At 42.5% G+C, this 25,311-nt stretch overlaps 1 protein-coding gene across 1 annotated transcript in view; it reads right to left on the bottom strand.

The window, feature by feature from the left end:
* Positions 1-429: 429 nt before the first annotated feature.
* The window catches only part of MBOAT1 (membrane bound glycerophospholipid O-acyltransferase 1), an 85,534-nt gene continuing 60,652 nt past the window's right edge, over positions 430-25,311 (bottom strand). The window contains exons 7-13 of the mRNA XM_006121826.4: positions 24,344-24,527; positions 22,287-22,479; positions 15,886-15,989; positions 11,466-11,530; positions 9,368-9,500; positions 6,314-6,465; positions 430-896 (exon numbers count right to left, since the gene is read on the bottom strand). Coding sequence (XP_006121888.3) covers positions 761-896; positions 6,314-6,465; positions 9,368-9,500; positions 11,466-11,530; positions 15,886-15,989; positions 22,287-22,479; positions 24,344-24,527 — 967 coding nt within the window. The 3' untranslated portion in view covers positions 430-760. The remainder of the gene's footprint in view (positions 897-6,313; positions 6,466-9,367; positions 9,501-11,465; positions 11,531-15,885; positions 15,990-22,286; positions 22,480-24,343; positions 24,528-25,311) is intronic.

The following is a 25,311-nucleotide window of genomic DNA, read 5'->3' as shown; positions in this document are numbered from 1 at the left end:
ACTTATAATGAAGACGTAGCCTCAGCTAGAGAAGATTTTATCTGCCCATCATAAAATACTCTAATTTTCCCATTTTTATTATATATATTATATTTAATTTGGCCAATCCAGTGGCCTACTTTCATAGAAGCCTATTTGAATTATTTCCAAGTGACTAATTTGTCTCTCATACCAGCAGGTGTCACTGAGACCAATGAGGAGCCTCCAAGCTGCTGAAATCAGGCAGCAGGTACCTGCTTTAGAACCCCATGGGGAGTACTTGCATCATACTCTGTGACCTTCCTCCTCTTGCTGGAGTCAATACCAACAGTCCCAGGAGTTAAGGTTCTGTGGTTCTACACCTCAGACCACCTCTGGTCATAGGCAGGATAATACGAAGCCAAAGATTCAGCAGCCCAGAGCACCAGTCTGCTAAGCTGCTGATCTGACGCTTGTTAGGTTTTTTATTATTATTTTCTTAATCTTAAATTTTTGTTTATCAAATGTACATTTCTGTAAAAGATCAAAAATGTCTGTACATGTGAAAAATTAAATATATAAAAGCACATCATAAAAATAGTCCCTGTAGTTATAAAATCAAAATCAAGCCTGTTCATCTTTGTTACTGGAGTCATCTTGAACATAGTCTACTACGCCCCAGTCTGTCCTTTCCAAAGCCTTTTAAATTAAGTAATAACAATGCCACTGTCTTTTTATTTGCGTCCTTTTGGTTTTGGTATGACACTTCATTTCCCCATATGAGTGTTTTTCCTCTGAGGTATCATTTTTCTTTCTTGTTTTTAACAGAGTTGTGTGTGACTTGATTCTGAAGCTGCTTCATGGTGTGGTCTTGAGGTTTGATTGGTAGGACCAGCAACACCAGGAGGCTTAGAATGTGCATGTGGAAGTACAGTGACCTAGAAATGAAAAGAGAAAGAGAGAACATGCTTGTTACAATAACATACAAATGCTGAAAATTGTATTAGTTCAGCACTACAACCAGTCCACATGATTCAAGAGGTACAGACATAAAACAGAGCACTTGATAGGTGCTACACTGTGGGGGTTTTCCGGGATACCTCCACCATGTCCAGGGAATGCGTTTGCTCTTCCGCTTTTTTTTGGCAGAAGTGTAATCGCGCTCTTTCGGAAGCCCAGTCTTCCTCATTCCATGAGGAAGAAGAGATCTTCTGAAAGAGGAGGATTTTCCGAAATTTGGCCCAGTGTAGGCGGGCCAAATTTTGGAGAAGCCTCTTCTGGAAAAAAAATTGGAAAAAGCTGTAGCATAGACCTAGCCATAGAGTCTCATAGACTTTAAGGTCAGAAGGGACCATTATGATCATCTAGTCTGACCCCTTGCACAATGCAGGCCACAGAATCTCACCCACCCACTCCTAGAATAATTCTCTCACCTATATCTCAGATATTGAAGTCCTCAAATGGTTTAAAGACCCTAAGATGCAGAGAATCCTTCAGCAGTGATCCGTGCCCCATGCTACAGAGGAAGGCGAAAAACCTGCAGGGCCTCTGCCAATCTACCCTGGAGGAAAATTCCTTAGTCCTATATATGCCAGGCTTTTATGCCCAGGGATTTTACAGCACTATGTCACGCTATACTATGGTGACATCCAAACCCCCTGAACTCAATAGAAGTTAGGCATTGATTTCCCATATACTTTCCCATATTTTGTTACTAGACAAGGTGCCAAATCCAGAAACCTTTCCCCAATCCCCAGCCCCAAACGTTGACAATTCAGGTGAATTGAACTCAGATGTGAACTACCTGTGCTTCTGGTTTTAGGAAACCCAAAACTGGCCTTCTCCCACTGTTAAAGAATACACAGGGATACCTTTCCAGAAAGCCCCCGTTTTGTCAAAGCACAACTTGTGCTTGAAAACATGGCACCAGCAATTGCAGGACAGCTTCCAGAAGAGCTTCCAGCCAATCTTTAGGTTGCTTAACTGAACTTATTTAGAACTCGGAACAGTTTTAAGGTTTGCTGATCATTAATAAAATAGTAAAAACACAAAATGCATCATGATCAGAGAGAGAATGGCACAAGGCTAAACGAGGACATTTTCCATATATTTACTTGATAGTGTTCAGGGCAGATAGATAAAATGGAAAATCAGATGTCTGTTTTGATGGGCACTTACAGCATGGGTTGAGGAAGGCCAGGGAGCTGACCACTTACGCATATCCTGAAATGGCCTAACTTTTCAGTGCTCCTTCATTCATTGTTCTAAAGTCCTTGTAAAGGTATGTCCACAATATCCTGCTCTAAAGGCCCCACACAGTCATCTTGCACTCAACTCAGTGGCCTGGTTTGAAAATCCCACAAATTCACAAATTATCTTTATGTGCTGAGTCAGTGAAACAAAGAAATGACCATCTAGGGGTCAGAGCTGTGCTAAACTTAAACTGACAGTTTTTCTTTTGTGAGTATTGGCATGTTAAGAGCAATCTCTTTACAAGTATTTATTAACAGAATTAGGTTAAGATGTTAGTATTTTGTCATCTCAAATGGACTTTGGTGGCAAAAAGGACAAAATTTTGCCCTTTGAACCAATTTAATGAGTTTGTTCACATTCACTACAGGTTGAACCTCCAGCAGGACCAGGGATGTTGCTGGACCAAAGAGCCCCGGAGCAACGCAAGGGTTGGAGAGCCCCGGCTGGGCCAGCCAGTATCTGGGGAGCCTCCGCTGTGGCCCGGAACCCCCAGCATTAATGGGGCCAGGTGGTAGCTAGGAGCCTTAGCCAGGGAATTCCCAGCGTCAGCGGGGCCAGTTGGCAGCTGGGAAGCTCCTGCCTGAGCCAGGGAACCCCTAGTGTTAGGGGGCCACGTGGCTGACATGTCTCAGCCCGGAATCCCCGGCTGCAGCTGGGATGCCTGTGGCTGGGCGACCCTAGCCAGGAACCCCAGGAAACCCCCAGCTGGGGAACCCCAGAGAACACCCTGCAGCAACGGGACCTGCAGCAGCCAAGTGGTCCCCATTGGGGATCCCAGGAGACCATGGGGCAGCAGGTGGGCAGCTAGGTGGGGAGCTGGGCTGGACCAGCTTTAGCAGGGAAGGGAGCCCCAGGGAGAGGAGTCTAGGAGCAGGGCAGCCAGCAGGGGAGCACTGACCTCCCTTAGGGTACGTCTACACTACAGCACTAATTCAAACTAACTTAATTCGAATTAGTAAATTCGAACTAAGCTAATTCGAACTAGTGCATCTAGACCTAAAAACTAGTTTGAATTAGCATTTTGCTAATTCGAACTAACATGTCCACATTGAGTGGACCCTGAACCGGGGTTAATGCTGGCCAGAAGCAGTGCCAGCAGGGCATCAGATTAGGACTTAGAGCGTGGAGCTGCTGCCTCAGGCTAGCCGAGGGCTGTGCTTAAAGGGACCCGACCCCCACCCCGGACAGACAGTTCTCAGGGGTTCCCCGCTCGCTTGTCTAACTTAATGAGGGACAGCAAAGCAGTCCTGGCTTGGAGTGCCCTGAGTGCTCACACTCGGCACATCACAGCACTTGGCCATCAGCCCAGCTGCTCTTGCCGCAGGCTGCCATCCGGGGGGGAGTCAATCGGGGGGCTGCAGGAGAGCTTCCACCCTGAGGAGTCCGCAGAGCCAGCCCAGTCCTCCCCATTGGGGGCTCGTACCCCATTCCTCCCTCACCTCCTTCCACTTACCCCTCCCTAGCCCCCCTTCCAGATGTACAAAATAAAGGACACGTGTTCAAAAATAGAAACTCTCTTTATTGAACAAAACTGGGGGAGACTGGGAAAAGGAGGTGGGAGAGGGGAAGAGAGAGGGTGGGAGAGGGCAGGAGGAAACCTGGGAGGAGGGAGCTGGAAGGGGGAAGCCAGGGGAAAGAGGAGGAGGGGAAGTATCAAACTATGGTACGCCATATCTTCAGTACTGTATACAGATATGATCTCCTCACCCCAGAAAAGATATTTTGGCCTTGGAAAAGGTTCAGAAAAGGGCAACTAAAATGATCAGGGGTTTAGAATAGGTCCCATATGAAGAGAGGCTAAAGAGACTGGGACTTTTCAGCTTAGAAAAGAGGAGACTGAGGGGGGATATGATAGAGGTCTATAAATGCATGAGTGGTGTGGAGAGGGTGCATAAAGAAAAGTTCTTCATTAGTTCCCATAATAGAAGGACTAGAGGACACCAAATGAAATGAATGGGTAGCAGGCTTCAAACTAATAACAGAAAGTTCTTCTTCACAAAGCAAATAGTCAACCTGTGGAACTCCTTGCTGCAGGAGGCTATGAACGCTAGAACTATAATAGAGTTTAAAGAGAAGTTAGATAAATTCATAGAAGTTGGGTCCATAGAGTGCTATTAGGCAGGGGGTAGGAATGGTGTCCCTGGCCCCTGTTTGTGGAAGGCTGGAGATGTATGGCACAAGACAAATGGCTTGGTCATTGTCTTCGGTCCATCCCCTCCAGGTACCTAGTGTTGGCCGCTGTCAGCAGACAGGCTACTGGGCTAGATGGACCTTTGGGCTGACCCAGAACGGCCATTTTTATGTTTTTATGTTCTAAGCTCAGGTCTCAGGGTCGGGGTCTCACTTGACCACCTTGATTTTCATGCAAACCTGCTCCTGGGTGGCCAGGCTGGCAGCTATCCTGCCCTAGACGGCCACTTTCCTGTGCCTACTGCAGAGGTCGTAGATGAGGTCCACGATGTCCGCACTAGACCAGGCAGGCGCCCGCCTCTTGCGGCCCCGGGCAGGCTCCTGGGAGCCGCCAGCCTGGTCCCGGGAAGAGGCGGAGGGCTGGGTGGCAGCAGGTGGCTGGCTCGTGCCGTGCCAGGTGCAGGGTCTGCTGGCTGGGTGCTGGCAGGCTTGCACCTGGCACGGGCACCGTAGCCAGGCTGTGCCCCTTTAAGGGCTCCGGGGCCGGGAGGGGGGCAGATGAGTTTCCCTGGTGGTGCCCAGAGTGGCCACTAGGGCAAGCTGGGGAGGGCTAGCCTCCCACTAGTTCAAATTAAGTGGCTAAATAGCCCTTAATTCGAACTACTTAATTCGAACTAGGCCTTAGTCCTCATAGAATGAGGTTTACCTTATTTGAATTAAGTGCTCTGCTAGTTCATATTAAGTTCGACCTAGCGGTTTGCCTGTGTAGCGCCTATCAAAGTTAATTCCAACTAATGGCTGTTAGTTCGAATTAACTTTGTAGTGTAGACATACCCTTGGTCCGGCAAACTCCCTGGTCCGGGACAGCTCAGATCCCGAGGGGCTGGACCAGAGAGGTCCAACCTATATTTTTAAACTGAAACAGCCCCTATCTTTTTTATTTGTTATTTCTAAAGAAAGACAGAACAATGAGATATTAAAATGGTAGCCAGGAATGAATCTTGCCTATACTGGTACAGACTTCAGATTGGTGCTGGCATTTTAATAGCTTTGTTTAAGCAAGGAGAAAACTTAGCTAAACATTTTCATTTTTTTTAAAAAGAACAGCCTTCAAGACCCCTCAAACGGACTCACTGACAGCTGCACTTTTGACTAACAGTTTTTAGTCTTTTATGTCAAAAAATTGAAATGTCTCTTTTTTCAGCCAAACTGTTATTCTGTGTTTGACAAGGATTACCACAAAATGAAAGAAAAATAAAGTAATTTAGTCAAGTCTCCTTTTTCAACTCACTTTATGCTTCACTACATAAAATCTTCAGAATTGGGATTCTGCCCACCACCGACAAGAGCTGCTCCAGCACCCACTGTTAACCGTAACAGGTAAGCAACCCCTGTTAAGGGCTTACTGGTTAACCATTCACATTCCTACTTCAGCACCAACTCTCTACCTCATTTTTAAAATACTTACAGAAGTAACTACACATAAAATAACAGGTCAAAATAAATAAAATGATTTTAATACACAATAAATCAGACAGCTATTTTCTCTATATCCTACTGATCAATTCAGAATCCAGTCTCATGAGCATTTTTCAAATGGAAGTTAGTTATTTCACTAGACATTTCCCAATATAAGTTTAAATTCATTACTATGCACCCCATCCTTTCGTCTTAATAGTGGGATACTTTAGATAGGGTAATAGCAGACAGAGGGCAAGTCAGGTCAAATCAGAATAAAAAAAATCCCAAAACTTTAACTAATATGAGAAAGGAAAGGAGGATTATTCTACCATGGTAAAATGAGACCATCAAGTTAAACAGATGAAATCACTCCCGATGTTATTAAATAACCTGCCTCATTTTCTCCGAGTGATGGCAAAATTCTAATAATCTTCCATCACTGGTTGACTTATCAAACAAACCCCCATGGTTAAAGATCTAAGATACAAAGTGTTACAAGGAAGAAACTTACTTGTATAACTTAATGGTGGGCTCAACAGCCAGCATAACAAAAGGTGCCACAGTATAACAGACAGCCAGTTGAGTGACAAACCACGTGACAATGTCATAGATCACCTTGAGCGACTTTGAAGAGAGGAAGTAATGTCTGTAATTGTTCCTTATCTACAAATCAGGGAGAAGAGGGTTAAAAACCCTAAATTTCTTAGCAAACTCATGCAAACTCACTTCACAGCTACTAAATTCCCCATCCATTATTATCTGTAGTGCAGTGATACTTAGAGGCCCAAACTTACCCTTCAAAGTGTAGATGGATGGGACAGATTCAAAATGGGAGAGGGAAAGAAGGCATATGAATGCCCAAATGGCATGCCCAAGGTTCCACAGCAGGTCAGTTATAGAACTGAGAATAGATCCAAGATCTCCTGAATTCCATAACCACTAAGCAAGACTGTTTCTCCTATGGGTAATTTTCTTCTTTTTGGTTAAATCAGACTTCTGCTTATAAAAGGTTCAACTGAGAGAGGTGTTGCATTCTCTAGCAGCTGTTTGTGCCTTCAAGTATTTTGGATTTCTACAGATGTTGGTTTCATGGTAAGGTTTTTTGTTGTTACTGTTTTGGAGATGGAGTTATTTGTTTGGAATGGATCTTCATAGGAAAGGGGCAAATTAAAATGCAAAGTATTATTGTCGTACAGTATTATAGTAACTACTGTGGATTGCCAGCTTTCTTCACGTCAACCTGACAGATATATATCGAAGGTGATCCATTCTCTTCACAATGGATGTTTTTACTAGAATGACCAGCACTGATATAATTAGTAATGCTAGGAAATTAAATTGTTATCATTGGGATCCAAAGTTAACTTTCTACTACAATGAACGGGGTCAGTTCAGAATTTTCAGACATAATATTGTCTCGTGTGAGCTATGCCTGTACAGCCTTCGACCAACTGGTGGCTCAATCCAAACTATGAGGTCAGTATTTTACAAAGTGTTATCACCATACACAGATATAATGGAAGCTCTAGATGACCAGGCAAGTGTACCCTCTAAGATTTTCCATCCGTGAGTGGAGGGAGGGAGTTTTGTCTTGTGCGCCAATACTGAGGTCATGGGTGCTTGTTTGGATGTGCCACTGTGACACCCACCAGTGGCTCTGTTCTCCTGAGAGACTCTCCTAGAATTTGCAGAGAATGAGGGGGCTTGAGCAGTGACGTGGGAAGCGACAGGAGGAAAGCTGGCAAGGGGCTGAAGGGGCAGGGGACTCAGAGCCAGAGGGCAGTAAGGGAGGGATAAGTGTGCAGGTGGAGGGAGAACATAAGAACATAAGAACCCAGTACCCTGTCTGCCGACAGTGGCCAATGCCAGGTGTCCCAGAGGGAGTGAACAGGTAATGATCAAGCGATCTCTCTCCTGCCATCCATCTCCACCCTCTGACAAACAGAGGCTAGGGACACCATTCTTTACCCAGACTGGCTAATAGCCATTTATGGACATAACCTCCATGAATTTATCTAGTTCTCTTTTAAACCCTGTTATAGTCCTAACTTTCACAACCTCCTCAGGCAAGGAGTTCCACAGGTAGACTGTGCGCTATGTGAAGAAGGAGACAGGGATGTTTTTTTAACTGTCTTCCCCATTTTTTGGATAAATTACTGGTATAGTACTATTTCTGCTACTATATGTTGCAATTTCCTTGAAATATACCAGAGATCAGATAGCTTTTTACAATAAAAAGCACATTCCACCACAGACAACTGTGCAGTGCAGGGGTGAGGTCGGCCAAGGGACCAGCAAGGAAGGGGACGCAGGAGGCTGCAACTCTTTAGGGGTGCTCGGGCAGGGGGATGGGGCAGTAGGGGGTGGCATGATGTAGTGGTCAGGCTGCAGCAGGCAGCACAGGCAGAATAAGTGCAGCTTTGGCCACTGGCTCTGGATGTGCTGCCCGCATATGCCATAGGTGACCAACAAGTAGAGCTGGGTTGCCTCCCTGCCGCGCTTCGCAAGGCCCTGCCGACACTCGACCTCGTTCTCCCTGCTCCCTGTTCCATGGGGCAGCCCCCCGTCGTCACCAACGCCTCAACTGTCCTTGCGCCACCAGAGACTCCTCTGCCAGCCGCTCCACATCCGACACCCCCAGCCCAGGAGCAGCACACCACTCACCACAGCTCCAGCTCTGACAGCCACCACGTGGCCCTGGTCCCAGCTCCAGGCGGTTACTCCTGGGGTGGGCAGCTGGGGCTGCAGTGTGGTTGTTCCGCTCTGCCTCTGGCCCCAGGAAGAGCTCCGATCCCCCCACCATGCAGCCCCAGCAGGCCCCAACCGCCTGTAATGCACACTCTGGTTCTGGCCCCAGCCGAGGCCACCGGAGCAGCTGCCGCCCGCCACGCAGCCCATAGCTCCAGCCCTAGGCTGCATGGTGGCTTCCCTGCTGCTCCTGGGATAGAGTAGCCACCTGCCAAGGCCCCTCACCTCCCTCTATGACTGTAGCCAAGTCCTGGTAGGCTGAATCAATAAGAACAATGGTGGGTAGGGATGTTAAAATGTGTCTATTCAGGTAAAACTGAAAATTTCAGAAGTTGCACATTTACACACCAGGGGGAGAAGGGGAAATGGCTCCCTGGGAGCTGGTGAGTGCAGGGAGCTTGCTTTTAAGCCATCTCCTCGACTCCGTTGCTGCTTCTGGTACCTCTTAAAAGCTGGCTCCCCATGTGCACCAGCTCCCCCCATCTGTCCCCCTGCTGTGCTACTGGGGTGGGAAGGAGATGGGAAGGGGGAGGGCCTGTGTGTAACCATGAAGATTAATTGATGCCCAGGCTCGTCGGTTAACCGTTCGCCCATATATACTATCATATCCCTAATGGCTGGTAATAATTATAGGAAGCACCCACATTTCAGTGAGGATCATCTGAAAGGAAAAAGGTATTATGCTCATGAACAGTCAACAGTGTTATATGAGGGATACAAATGGCTCAGTATGTCAAAGGGTACACAAACACCGAGCACTGAAAACTTTACAGTAATCTAATATAAGCCTCTGAAAAGAACAAGAAAGGGTACATACTGCTCTGGATGCTAATGTCATAAGGATTCCGGAAAGGAATGTAAAGTAATATCCAGGATAGATACCATGCCACAGGGCAGACAGGATAAATGTTAAGGCTGTTGGGTACCATGGAGCCCTGTCATAGCAAACACTGGGAAGAAATGAAAAAACAGAAAACAGTATATTGAATAAGTAACAAATATTCACTGCATCTCAGATCTTCTTGAATCTTAAAGACCCCATTCTGATCTACTCTATGTATTGTGGCCCAGTGCATCAAACCTTTGTTTATGTGAGGGTCAATGAGATTACTTGCCTGAGTAAGGCATTCTTTTGTGAATTTATGGTTTGCTAGATTTAGGCACTGAGGTGTCTCCAATTATCATGGATTATTGCATGAATGAGAGATGATATATGAAAGTCTGTCTCTCTCTCTCTTGCTCTCTAATTATTATCATACTATAAATATAAAATATGGCATAAGGTGGGTTCTCATTTATTATGCCAGCATTTTCTCATCTAGAACTCTCTATGTATCCTTAGAAACTTGATGGATATCAAAGATCAGGTGGGAGGATGGAAGTGGCATACCCACATTTCCTTTTCTATTCAATATTCTTTAGGCAATATACTGCCCTGATTAGTATCACAAAAGGCTAGTTTCTTAGCTAGCATAAAAGAATAATCTAATGATGATTTACAGCAGCTAAGGGTGCTCCTCAGAAGATGTAGGTGGCTGGTTCTGTGTTCATAGTTCAAAAACACAGCAAGTGGACAATATCTGAGTTTTAACTCAAAATGCAACAGCCCTAAGAACTTAACATGGTAGTTTATTTACCAAAAAGACTGTGTTTACTTTACTAATGAAGAACAATGGAAATAGCGTATTCAGATCTGCATTTTACACCAAATACCGTTAGGACAAAAAGCATACAATCTCCTCTATCGGTATGTCTAGACTACATCCCTCTGTTGGCAGAGGGATGCAGATTAGGCAGGTCGACATTGCAAATGAGGCAGGGATTTAAATATCCCATGCCTAATTTGCATAAAAATGGCCACCGCGTTTTGCGGACTCAGCACTATGTCGGCAAAAAGCTGCAGTCTAGAAAGAAAGCCTTTTTTGACAGATCCCTTATGCCTCCTGCAAGGAGGGTTACAGGATCTGTAGAAAAAGGCTTTCTTTCTCAACAGATCCCTCTCTAGACTGCCGCTTTTTGCCAACAAAGTGCTGAGTCGGCAAAACACGGCGGCCATTTTTATGCAAATTAGGCACGGGATATTTAAATCCCTGCCTCCTTTGCAATGTCGACCTGCCTAATCTGCATTCCTCTGCCAGTAGAGGGATGCAGACTAGACATACCCATAGAGGGGATTGTATGCTGTTTGTCCTAATGGTATTTGGTGTAAAATGCACATCACTCAACTTGAACTGGGCTTTTCACCTACCTAAGGCATTGTTTTTCACAGTATCCAAAGACAGGACAGAGCTACAAACTATGGAGAAATGTTATGTACAGTGAACCCTAGTAATGGCAGTCTGAAATCAGATTCCTAAACACATGAGAAATTTACTTTCTGTCTCAAGAGGGCATATTATAAAGACAGATCTAAACTGGCACCTGAAGTTTGTGGCGACTGGGGCTCTGCAACACACTGAAACAATAAAGTTTCAATCCGGATCCAAGCTCTTCTAAAGTTCCAATTGGAAAAGGAGTTCAGACTCACAATGTTACAATTCAGGCCCATCTCCAAAAGTAATTAATTGATTTTAAATTCAAGGGAGGCAGAGATAAAAAATGATAAAATTCTACCAAAATGATAAAAGATAGGTAACAAACATAGCACATGGACAGGGAGAGGTGCTATAAAAAGTTATTTAGGAAGAACTGTATAGCTCACTCATGACTTTGCTGCACATGAGTAAATGCAGTAATTCCAAACACATAGCAATAAAAACTTCTGAGCATCAAAAACATTGTAGCACAAAGTCCTTGCAGGGAGAAATGAAAGAGACCAAGAGGTTATTGTATATTTAGCAGATTCACCATTTAGCATTCATAGCTAACATTACTGACTTCCTGAAAGTAATTGGGTCTAACAAGATTTCTCTTACCACTTTAGCCAGGCAGCGGTCTGAATGTTCCAGTTCTCAACGTACATTTTAAAACTCGTTGCAGTCTACGAGAGAAAATAAGATAAGAACATAACAACGGCCATGCTGGGTCAAACCAAAGATCCATCTAGCCCAATATTCTGTCTTCCAACAGTGGCCAATGCCAGGTGCCCCAGAGGGAATGAACAGAACAGGTAAGAAGAAAGTTAACTTTGAATGTACAGGTACCAGCCTGTACCTGGATTTGAACCTGAAGAGGTTTACATGCAGTATGCTAGTAGTAGTAGTAGCTAGCTATAGTCAAGGTTATGTCAACATTTTCACCATAAACATGGTTTGGGATTTATACGAATTTGCTGATGGCTGACACTTGGCACTCATTTTAAATGTTCACTTTTTATTATAAAAGAAAATAAAAGTGTTTAGCTATATTTCAGATTTATGGAAAAAAAGCCCAAAAGAGGTTTTCTATTTTCAGATATTCACACCACCTCCAACCTTACAAATAACCACTTTTTAATCTTGAAACTTTGTAGTCCATTAGGTGTGTTGGAAATCCCTAGAGTGCTTTTTAAAATGAGATTTTAAAAGGAAATGTGTTATTGGGGAGAACAATAACTTCTCATCAATGAACACTGACAAGTATTTTTAGCACAAATCTTTAGCCAAATCTTTAGCCCAAAGCCCAACATAAGTAACTGAACTGGGCCACAGGAAGATACCAAGGGAGAAAAGGGAGTCAAGCCCATGCAGCAGTTACATAACCACTCAGCAGTGACTGCTTCAACCTGCTGACTCAGTAGACCCTATGTGCCCCTCTCATGGATGGAGGACCGCAGGGTTCTGTCCAACAGCAGATCTAACCCTGTTCAATCCCACATCTGTCCATGCCCTATCATCATTTGTCCTCTGCTTCCCATCTGAGTGAAGAATTTTCTGAGGAGCTGGACTCTATACGACACAGTGGATGAGTAACAGCAGTGCAGCTCCCCAGTGATGCACTGGATTCATATCTGTTTTGTTAGCTAGGGTTCATTTGTTGCATTGTCTGGGGCTGCGCTGGATTTGTCCATTAGAGCACATACTGTCCCCTCATAGACATGGTTAGCACCACTGCCCCATTGCACTTTACAATATCAATAACCAAATATTCCCTAAACTACACACTGATAGTAGGCTGCCAAATTTCCAGAAATGTTGACAAGTCTGTAGTGTAGAGAATCTCAACGTGAAGAAAGATGGAATAATTAAGAGATTCCCGAAATGAATTGTGACCCATTAAATCACAATGTATCCAAAGGAGCTTTCTACAATCCATCAGCTCACCAATATATACTTTAAAGAGAGCACCTTAGTGAACATTGCCTTGAGACGAGAGAGCAGCAAAACAGCCTATAGTGAAAATTAAGCAGCAAGATATCATATTAGAATGGGTTTACGGTAAAGAGAATCATTGGGGAAAACCAGGATATTCAGGAGTTAAGCCTGGAAAAAGTCAAACTGCAAGCCAACCTCTTGTGGTTAGATGTCAGAGTTCTCCAAACAATAGGGCTGTGTCTAGACTGGCAAGTTTTTCCGCAAAATCATTTGATTTTGCGGAAAAACTTACCAGCTGTCTAGACTGGCCGCTTGAATTTCCGGAAAAGCACTGACTATCTCATGTAAGATCATCAGTGCTTTTCCGAAAATATTATGCTGCTCCCATTCGGGCAAAAGTCTTTTTCCGAAAGACTTTTGCGCAAAAGGGCCAGTGTAAACAGCACAGTAGTGTTTTCCACAAAAAAGCCCCAATCGCGAAAATGGCGATCAGGGCTTTTTTGCGGAAAACCGCGTCTAGATTGGCCACAGACGCTTTTCCGCAAAAAGTGCTTTTGCGGAAAAGGAGCCTGCCAATCTAGACATGCTTTTCCGAAAATGCTTTTAACGGAAAACTTTTCCGTTAAAAGCATTTTCGGAAAATCATGCCAGTATAGACGTAGCCTGGGTGATCTAATATACCATACAGGCTGTCATACTTTAGCAAAACTGGTTGCGTGAAAAGTGGTATTTCAGCTTTGCTTTGTCGTATAGGTTCCTGTCACAAATTGAAGCTTACTTATTTACTGTTGTTTTCTTATGCCTTATGAAACAACTCTCCAAGTAAATGTTAGCTCATTATAATGTGTACTATATTCTCATTCCAGTTTTTGTAATAAGCAGAAAACCTAACTTCCTAAACAAACCTTGAAGGGGTTTGTTTTGTACTGTTTTTGTTAATGAAAACCAGCAAAACAGTCTCTTTACTGCTCATTGCTTGAAAGCACCTCCACAGTGCAGCCCTAACAAAAAGTAATGAAAGTCTCCCTGGCTATGTCTATACTACTTTATCGGGAAAAGGTATACAAATTATGCTCCACAATTCGCGTACCTTTTTCCGATATTTTTTTCGGAAGAGGCTTTTCCGAAATTTGGCCCATCTATACTGGGAGGCCCATGTGGGAATAGGAAGACAGGGCTTCTGAAAGAGCACGTCTGCTCTTCCGCAAAAAAAAGCATTCCCAGTAGAGCAGACGTGTTCCCAGTAGAACTCAGGCCATAGAATTTCCCCAAAATAATTCCCAGATAAGATCTTTTAGAAAAACATTCAGTCTCGATTTAAAAATCACCAGTGATGAGGAATCCACTATGGCCCTGGTTATTGCTCCAGTGATTAGTACGCTCATCACTAAAAATATGTGCCCTATTTTCAGCCTCAAATTGTACTGCTTCAGTTTCCAGCCTTGGAGTATTTTATACCTTCCTCTAGTAGGTGGAAGAGCTTATTAATATTTGTTCCCCATGTAGGTAATTACAGACTGTAATTAAGTCACCCCTTAACTTTCTCTTTGTTAAGCTAAATAGATTGAGCTCTGTCATTATAAGCCAGGTTTTCTAAGCCTTAATCATTCTTATGACTCCTTTTAACATCCATTTAATCAATTTAATCAACATCCTTTTTGAGTTGTGGCTACAAGAAATGGACATTGTATTCCAGCAGCATTTGCACCAATGCCAGTAGGTGGTCAAAGGGCTCTTCCAAAGCTCACAAGGTCCTCAAAGAAAGTCAAAGAAGAGTGAACTGGAGTAGGGTAGGAGAGGAGCCCCAAAAAAGTATTTGAGTGCTTTTGCAAGAGAGCAGCTAGCCAAACTGGTTGTCAAAAATGGAATACTCTCTCTGCCCTATTCTACACTAGGGAGTTTCAAAATAACTCTCCTTCTTTCACAATAAGAAACAGAGCGTCCACACTACCAAGCTCGTTATTTCGAAATAAGGGGCTGGTTACTTTGAAATACCAACTCCTGTTTTCTTTGGAGAGTAAGCTTATTTCACAATAGTTATTTCGGGAGTTATTATTTCTAAATAAGGAAATAAGCTGCTAGGTAGGACCCAGGAGAAGCAGGCTGGGAACATTGCCTAGACTCCCCCGCATCCCAGCAACAGCAGTAAGTGAACTGCACTTCCTGCTACAGTGACTCTAGAGCTGTTGCTGGGGAACCTGGGAGCTATGGCTGCAGTGGGGAGAGACCACTATTGTGGTATTGATAGACCACTAAGATACAATAGAGAGAGCTTCTAATATTGTATGAAAATAAATCTGTAGGAGAAATTAGGAATGGCCTAGTCCAGACACTAAGACATTTTTTCATGCCATTGGCACTCAGAAAACATTTATCCTAGGTGACAACAAAAAGGAAACATGTTGGTCACAGTTTATAGTAAGGGTAACTTAATAAATATTTTGCAAGGGACTAATGGAGATTAAAAGCATGTCACTAGCATGAGGAGCACGTTACAGATGTTCTGAGAAACAGTGTCATCTAAAGGATTAGGGAACTGAGCTAGGAGAAACTCTTAATTCTATTTCTGGGTCTGTCATTGACATATTATGTGGCCCTGGGCAGATAATCTCACATTTCTGTATTTCTTTCATCTTTTGCCCTCTGTCTATCTTTTCTATTTATAATATATGCATGTTGGGGCCTGGACTGTCTCTTACTGTGTATTTGTAAGGACCTAGTACAAATAAGCCCCAATGTCAGGTGGGTCCTCTAGCTGCTACTGAAATACAAATACTAAAAATAAGTAATAATGAATTGTAGTAAGTAGATAAGCAGATGATGCCATACATGGTTATGAATCGTTGTATGCAATCTATTGATCTGCTGAACTCTACAATCATTCAGTTTATTAAAACACATTATTAGCACTTTATAAACTATTTACCAATGTAACCTAACATAAAGTATGACCCATACACTGTATCTATCCAGAAAATAAAATTCAAAACCATGCTAATTTGAAATACACCTTTGGCAGGAAAAAATGTACCCCCATTACTAATGAACCGCCTTATAAACACTGTTCCATAATTATACCAAGATATTGTTTCTTTCAACTCACCTCAATGTTCCATATATTTAAGTTGGATAGCAGGTCCCAATGGAAATTGCCTTGCTCATCAACACCACTGAACCCATAGCCAGCTGCATTGTTGACTGCATCAGCTGTAACATCAAAGCAAACTATTCAAATTAGACTGTGGCAAGTGTCATTTCTTTTACATATCTGTAGGACACTGAACACAATGACAATCTCAATAAACATTAATAAGAAAATTATTTAGGTAGAAAATAATCTAGAAAAGGACAATGAACAAAAAGGTTTTTTCTAATTGTTATGAAACTAAAACTACACATACCATAGTTGCATAAAAATGTAGCAATATTTGCCAGATGGTTGTACTGATGATACTGCGCTATTTCCTTGTACCTGTAAGAGGAAATACTGCAGTATCTCAAATTAAAGTTTCTGTTTTTATTAAGATTTGATAAATGTTAAGTTTTAGTGATGACTTTTGAACACCTCATATAGAAAGTTCAGTTTTAATCTCACAACTCAGTGCCTCACTTATTACCAGACTGTCTCTGCACATCAAATACTGAGAGGTACAAATAACCTACATTGCAGAGGCAAATAATTGCAAGAGCAAAAATGGAGGCTTGGAAATGTCACATTGGACATTCATCCAGCCCATTTTAACACACTAGGCTCTTTCTAGAAGCCTCATTGTTCTTTTTTATTCAAGAAGCCCAGTGGAATCCCATGCATTCTTTCCCACAGAGCCCATGAGGGTTGTGTCTTGCTCTGGGTCTCTTTGATAACTGGGTCTGGATTTCAAGGATCCTGATTTTAATCTGCTGTCAAAAGCCCTTTCTCTGTGCTTACTGAGAAGACAGAGGACACTTGTTGCCTCCAGGTTTCTAAATACAGTCAAGCCTACAGATATTGTAAGGGAAAAAATGAAAACACAGATTTTCTGCTAGATTTTTCTGCCCAGTTCCATTATAAATAACAGCCCTAATCAAGAAAACTGAAGATAAAGCTGAGCTTTTCTTTAAAAAAACAACAACATCGGCATCTCTGTCTTGGGATTCAAAATTGGGCTTGGTCTCTCTCATAAAATGTTATGCGATTATGTACAAATTCAGGGAGAATTCAAATGTACAACTCAGGGATGCAGTCTTATTTAAAAGCAGTTTTTTAATCAGAAAAATATGGACCTTTCTCTTAACTTTCCACTTCACTGACAAGCTGCTGGAAACAGAGGCTTCCAAGTCTTGAGTTAGACAAATAAATTTATTTGAGCATAAGCTTTCCATAGGCTGCAGCCCACTTCATCAGATGCATGAAGTGGAAACTTCAGTTTGGCAGGTATATATACACAGGCAAATATGGGAGTGTTACATTACTATGAAGAGGGCCAGTGCTAACAAGGTCAATTCAATCAGGGTGGATGTGGCCCATTCCCAACAGTTGATGGGAATACCAAGAGGGGGTTACTTTTTGTAGTAGGCTAGTTACTCCCAGCTTGTATTCAGGCCCAGTCTGATAATGTCAAGTTTGCTGAAGTCTATTTTTGAAGGTTTTTTGCACAGTAATGTAACCTTCTCATCTTTTCACCTGCCAAACTGAAGTTTCCACTTCAAGCATCTGCTAAAGTGGACTGTAACCCACAAAAGCTTATGCCCAAATAAGCCTGTTAGTCTCTAAGGTTCCACAGGACCCCTCACTGTTTTTTGTTGAAATGGACTAACAGATTGACTGCTCTGAAATTTGCCACCAAGGTACTCGCAAGGGCAATAACTGGGGCATCTGTACAGCCATACATCTTCTGACTCCATCCTGCTACAAGGGAACCCCCTTGAAGAACTGTGTTCCAAGCAGTAGGGAATCAACTCAAACAGCAATCCTACTTCTTCATCCTAGCGGAATGCTGAGACCTTCAGTCTCTACAGGCTGCACCTTCTAATTAAAGGCAAGAGTGGACAATATCTGCATTCCAGTGTCTAATATTAATAGATCTATTAGCTTCAATGCAAAAGCAATTTGAGATTACTGGTATCTAATGAGATGTCTGCCATTAACTTTATTGGGGCCAGAATTTACCCCTTAGTTGGTTAGTTGTTTGGTTGGGATCCCCTCCATCTATCAGAATGTGGAATTCAGTTCTAAATGGTTTTTACTAATAAGCATTTTAAGTCTTAGTCAAGTTTACTGCTAAGTGCCAATGTTTAATACTACCACACTCAGTATTTGAATTTTCTATCTTTTCTTGAATCTGGAGGAATTCTGCAGTGTGGCTCTCGCACAATAGCCTTACTGTCCCTTTCTGGAAACAGCAACTGCTTATTGGCAGTTTTTAGATGATTATATAATGCCCTATTCCACATAACAAACAGCTTAAAAGAAAAGAGGGTGAAAACCATGCCATTTTCTTGCTTGACTCTGCAAGCATAGATAATAGAAGCCTCGCCCACCACTAGCCAGAGAATGCTTTCCCAAAACCTCACAAGATCTTTCCATAGTATACAAGATTAAATAGCATCACAAGCCCAAATGTAGTTTCCCTCTATAATAATGTGTTTCTAGTTTAACACCCTCATCCTTCCAGCTTTCTATGAATCTGGATCTATAGCCAAATAAAATAAAATATTTCTCTGAATGATTTATTATCCAAAAGCCATTTCTATTCCACATATACCAGTCCTAGCTGTTTCATTCCACTTATTTTCCTGTGCTTTATCACAGCCTTGGACTGAATGGTCAGAGTCCCTTTTCTATCCCCTTCCATGATGGTTGTCTTCCAAGTCCAGCAGATTTTGGTGATCTCTATTCAGCAAGCTCAGACTCTCTCACCTGCCAAGAGATCTCCCCTGACACACAGATGATAAGATTTAAGAAAAGTGAATGTGTAGGTAGAGGAAACGGAATGGTAAGTTGGTTTTGGTCACCAGCTGAAATAACTCTCAATATTAAATAAACTGATAGCCAAAGAAAGACATTCTCCACCCTAAAATCCAAGCCATTTACTATTCTCTTTCCTGTAGGCCTCTTTGGACTGCTGCCTTCTGGGAATGTTTGGTCTTCTTTCCTTACAGAAGTGTTTTGGACTTCCTCCCCACAATCCCTCTTAAGATCTCATCTCTACATCTCCACACACCACTGTCCATCCTGTCAACCATCCCATGTCTCCCTTTATGTCCTGCCTCATTTTCACATACATAGTAACAGCACTGAAACCTCTTGTTTGCGCCCCACCCGTGGCCCACTAAGAGCGGAGAATGAAACCCACTAGCTGACATCAGTCTCACTTGGAAGCTGTTGTTCCAGACAATGGACTGAAAAAGAGGTCGTCTATATCCAAAACATGGAAAAAGATGGCATCCATTTTCAGGGAGGGAAAAAAAGAACCCTTATTCCAAGTTCTCACTTAATAAATATGGCCTTAGCAGGTGTAACTATCAGTAGCTTTGGAGGAATGTAAGTGTTATTCAAATATTTTGCAACAGCAGACACTTCTCTTGGGTGAACAGAGATTGTCTTTGCTTTTACTCTGCCTAGGATTTGTTCAAAAGCCAAAAGGCTAATGTCATTTAATAGAAGGAAGTAGTATGTCGCTTAGAACCAAAACTTAGGTTTTGTTAAAGAAAACAATTTAAGGCGTGAGATTTACAAGGGGGTCTTGTGTAGGTAGTTTACTAGGTAACCCCGCAAGCTGCCTTGGGCCCCATGCATAGGACTGTTGATGCAACTGTCACAGGACCTCCTAAAGCATGGGGCTGGGCAGTGCCCCAAACAGTCCTATCGACGGGACAGCTCTGTTGATCAACCACACACTTCATTTGGAACTGGAAGTAGACAGCAGCGGAGACTAGGGATATAAGCGACTAGTCGAGTAATCAACTACCCGATAAACCTAGGCTTATTGGGTAGTCAAGTCACTACTCGACTAGTCAGTTCTCCCCTGTCTTGCTGCCTCTGTATCAGAGGCAGCAAGGGAGGAGCAGAAGCCGGTACTGGGGGGACAGAGGAGGCAGAGGCACAGCAGGGGACCAGGCACCTATCAGCTATCACAACTCGCGCCTGGTCCCGCGCTGCGCCTTTGCCCTTTAAATGTAGTAAGAGCCTCCTGGGGGAGGGAGCTAACTCCACTGCAGCTCTGCAGGTGTCCCTCCACCCCCCATTGACTAAAAAAGGAAAAGTGTAAAAGATTTGACAAGATAAAGACACTGTTTCTGTACTTGTTCCATTTAAATTATGATGGTTAAAAGCAGCATAGTAAAGCTTCACAGCTGTATTAAGTCAATATTTAGTTATAAACTTTTGAAAGAATAACCATCATGTTTTGTTCAGAGTTACAAACACTTTAGAGTCACAAAAATTCTTGGGCTGTTTGTAACTCTGAGGTTCTATTCTATCAACATTTATGACCAGCTAAAGCCCTTGACTATCCATTTCCATAGCAGCGACTATCCATTATCACACCAGCGACTGCTGCTAACCTTACAAGTTTATTTGTCCAGAAAAAGTTGCTTGATTCAGGTGAGTGGATGAGAAGATGACTGATTAGCCAGGAAGTTTTACACTTGAGCATCTGACAGTGCTATTCCTCATCCTATGCATGTAGGTGAGCTACATGAGAGAGAGAACTCTTTTTCTGACTTATGGCTGTTCTATACTCATGTGCATGGGGAAGGCAATGCTAATGGTAGATTAGGCCACTCCAAACCATCCTCGTCTCCACCCGCACCCTGCTTCTTTCACCCTTGCAAGTGAGGGTGTGGACTGCCAGGGACAGAAGCTGGAGACTGAATGAGGCTAGGTCAGGAGTGGGCAAGAGGCTGCCAGTGGGCCAGATCTGGCTCGCAGCCACCTCGCCAGAACCCTTAGGCAGAGAACAGCTCATGCTTTAAAAGCCAGCTGTTCTCCATTCCAGACATCTGGGGCGGGAAGAGGGAGACTTCTCATTCTGTTCCCACCCCTCACCAAAATCTCTTAGCTCCTATTGGCCAATCTCTCAGTTTCCAGCCAAAAGGAGCTAAGAATTTTTGCTGGGAGCAGAGACAGTGTAGGAAGCCTTCGCCTACCTCCTTAGCCCCCTCCTCTTTTCCCTCATACCTAGAGCAGAACCACATGGTGCAGCCTGCAGCAGACAGTCTGCCTCAGGTTTCTGCTGGTAAGCGCCTCCCAGTCAGAACCTGCCTCTGGTACTCCAGCTCCCCCCTTCCCTAAATCTCTGCTCCCCCCTCCACATAATCAAACCCTCTGCCTCCTCTTGCACCCAGACACCCTCCCAAATTTGGCACCCCAATCTCCTGCCCCAGACCACAATCCCCTCCTACCCTAGGTCACATCCCAAAATCCTGCATCCCAGTCCCCTGCCCTTGGTGATAACTGCCTCCTTCACCCAAACTCCCTCTCAGACCACATTCTCCTTCCTGCATCCCAATCCCTTAACCCAAGATCACTTTCTGCACCCAATCTCCATCCCAGACTCCGGAATTTCTCCATTAAATATCCTGGAAGTGTGCGGCCCTGAACTACTTTCTAAAATCCTGGATTAGCCCCCTGTCAAAAATTATTGCCCACCTCTGGGCTAGGTCCACATATAAACATTGTACCAGTACATATGGCAGTTAAGGGTTTAATTTTCTACCAATATAATCCCACTGGTACAGCCCTATTATGGATGCAGTTATGCTGGTATAAAGGTACCTCATGCTACCATCACCTATTTCCTAGTATAGTTAAAGCAGGACTACTTTTAGCTATAGACAAGTCCCTAAGCAAGCATTATTGTACAGAGATTCCTATGGCTTCAGATAGGCTGGTTCACTTTTATTAGCTTTGTAACTACGAGGGTGATCACAGGTGCCAAGAGTCCCCATCTGCACCAAAGAAGTAAAGGATTAAGGCCGAGGAATACAAATCAGGACAAAGGGTACAATCTTTTCTTCTTAAGTATTAAGGATACTGATAAAAGTAACTGAGGTACGATTAACAAAGGTCAAGTGCAAGGGGAAGGTGTTACATACACACTCCCGCACTCACACCGGTTATATTACACATCTAGATCCCAGAGGTCACATATTCCTCACTAACTTCAATGAAGCTATGATGACTGACAGCAGCTGAGGATCTGTCCCCAAGTCCTGGAGCGGAACAGTTTGAAAGCAGATAAAATTTCTGGTCTAAACTATTTGATGGTGTCCTTTTGAGACTGATAGTCAATATACTCATAGCATCCCAAATCACTTTCCTTGTGCAACTGGCAGCATACAGTTGGACTGCTGCACCCACACTGCCTTCAGCAGGGCTCTGCACAGATCCAGGGTGCTGTGGAAATTGCAGGATTGGGCCCAAAATATAAAAGAATAATTGTTTCATGACAATTTCATACATCCCACTGTTCATGTATTAAATTTATCTGGACACAAAATAAGCCATTTAGTCATCCTTACCTAATGTCCATGCAAAGTAATATTTTGGCTTCGATGCTTGCATAACGATATACAGGTAGCCAAGTCTTGATAAGAAGGATGTGTTATTGATAAACTGGCTATCAACAATGTATGTGACAGGGTAGGTCTTGGTAAGTGTCAAGAACAAAAGGAGAGATACAAATGTGATACACAGTTTGTATATCACAGCTCCCTGAAAAGCATAATGAATAATAAAACATAGATGTGATCATTTATCAGAATAGACCAAAAGCAAAATAATGCTTCCCCCTTAAGAATAAATTGACTAAAGACCCAACGAGACTGGTAACAGCTAAGAATAGCTTCCTTAGAACATAAGAACAGCCGTACTGGGTCAGACCAAAGATCCATCTAGCCCAGTATCCTGTCTGCTCACAGTGGCCAGCACCAGGTGCCCCATGTGTCCTTTTATCATAATTAATTTGTAACAAGGACCAGCTGGTACAATGAATCAGTAAAAGCCATGCAAAGTTGGCTTTAACATATTTTACTAATTAATTTTACGGAAAGAAATTAATGAATTATTCAGACCCAAAATGGGCCATGTTCTTTCACATAAGTGCCCTACATTCACTTCTGGAAGTGCTCTGAGCGGAAAGAGAAGAAAGCTGGTAAACAGAGGGTTTTCCTGCCTGTGCAGATATGCACAGGAAGTGAATGTTAAATTCCTGCTGGAAGCACCAAATATTTTGATTCCCAGGAAAGTTATATTGATAATGTATCTTGATTCCTACATCACACCTATCAACGTATCTGAAAGTGACCTTCAAACGACTTTGACAGATACTGTCCTGCACCTCACCTACGAAATATATTTTAAAAAAATGTGTAGTCAGTGCCCTTGTACTTCAGAAATCAGAATTACAGGTGTAATCTATGTTAACTGGCTTTCACATATTCATTGTGAGTAAAACAGATTCACTCATATATTCATATTGCAAACAGGTGAATCTGTAGACTCCTGATATCATGAGAATAAAAAAATATACAATGTAGTATGTAAACACTGATAAAACTAACTCGCTTTTAGTCCCTACATACTTTTTTCATATGCACTGCATATACAGTAAATTTTAGTAAGTCATTTTAGAGCTTAACTTTTTACCGAAAAATACGAATTTTTTCTATACTGAATATATATATTTTATTTAAACATAATTGACACAATAGGGGCCTCATTCTGACTTCATTTGCACTGTCAGGAAAATTACACCAGTGAGAAATCAAGAGGAGGTTCTGTATGCATATATACTCCACTTTCAGTGAGAATATGCAGAACCAAAAAAATCTGCTCTCAGTCACGAAGGTATAAATCTAGTCATTCCAATGTCACAACAGAATCTGACCCATGCATTTTTCTGCAATACTTGTGGGAGTTTTACCACTTACGGGAGTATTTGAATTAGTATTTAATAATACAACACAAAACTGATAAAGTCCTTGCAATGGATTTATATTTTTCAGACTTAAAAGATGGCTTCAAAGATACCTTAAGATAATCACCAGATAATCACCAGATTTCCTTGCAATGCAACTGGGCAACTGACAGTAATTAATCAATTATGATTCCTACATCAAATGTGTCCTCTACAATACAATAGCTTTTTCAGCCTTTTTTCTTTCGTCTAAGTCTGAATTACAATTAATTATTGTCAGAATCTACCGGATGTTCCCACTGTGAACGGAGACACTTACACATACGATGTTCACCCAACAATGAATTGTTATGTGCTCCTTCGAACAAAGGGAAGATGCCAACCCCTACTGTCTAGTTTTATTATCAACAAAAACTGCAGAAAAAAAGTATATTTGCTGACAGGATAGCACCAAAAGGGTTTAATTGTTTGGTTTTAAACTAGGTGCAGCTTTTAGTCAGACATGGAAAGCAGTATCCTTTAGTCCTTTGCAATAAATAGTATCTGACGAAGGGGGTCTTTGCCCACGAAAGCTTATGCTCCTACACTTCAGTTAGTCTATAAGGTGCCACAGGACTCCTCGCCGCTTTTGCAATAAATACTTGGCTTTTCTCAACTTACAGTTGGAGAAGGATCAGGAAGTCTGTCATAACCCTTTTGCTTCCAGTTCACTTCTAAAAGTTTCATATGCACATGCCTCCCTTCAATGAAGGCTACATAGTCCTTGTAATTGCTGCAAGGTCCAGCTATGATACCCATAAAATTGAGAAGATAGCTCAAATACTCCAGTAAAGAAGGTCTTGTTCTGTCAAAACATCCACACACAAAACAAAATTAGGTAAAATATAGCAAAATGTTTCATGGGTACTTTAGAGAAGCTTTTTTAATTACATTGTGTAATATAACTATTTCACCATCTCTATGAATTATTATTCAAAGTGTATTTTAAACTTTACATACAACTGAACCTCAATCAGGAGTATATTTTTAAATCCAGCACAAAACAATGTGTCACGGTTATATAAACCTCCTTACAGAGAGATGACTATAATAGTTCCATCATCTAATAATTAGGATAAATTTTCCAATAGTTCACAATTAAACCTTGAAAACTGAGGAATGAATTACTTTGCCCCTAAGCAAAGCTTAAAATGTAGTAAGCCCAGGGATCAAAGTTAGTTACTGCTGTAACTTTCAGCCTGCTCAAAAAGGATTTCACTTTCAACCTGCAATTGGAGTGGAACTAAAACCAGATTGGAAAAAAAAATGCTTGTGATAGATAGGCAGCAGCAGTCTTCTCTCGGTAAACAGTGAAATCTGTACTATCAAAATTTGTATTTGGAAGGTGCAGAAATGAAGGAGAAACATACATCAGTATCCAGAAACTACTGGTAATAGGATAATAAAAACAACAGCATTTGAAGTGTCAGAGGCAAACTTCAATCTTGCTGTTTTAACATGGGTTAGTGCTTTGATGTAGGTTTTCGGAAGGGAGGAGTATTCTAATGTGCGAAATAGCAGAACACAGTGAAAAAGCAAACACAAGCCTACAGAACCAAGCAGCACAGCCTTATTAAAAGGCCCGGTTC

The sequence above is a fragment of the Pelodiscus sinensis genome, chromosome 2, assembly GCF_052426305.1.
Source record: "Pelodiscus sinensis isolate ZL-2025 chromosome 2, ASM5242630v1, whole genome shotgun sequence".
Classification (NCBI taxonomy): domain Eukaryota; kingdom Metazoa; phylum Chordata; order Testudines; family Trionychidae; genus Pelodiscus; species Pelodiscus sinensis.
This window is presented reverse-complemented; position numbering and strand designations above follow the sequence as displayed.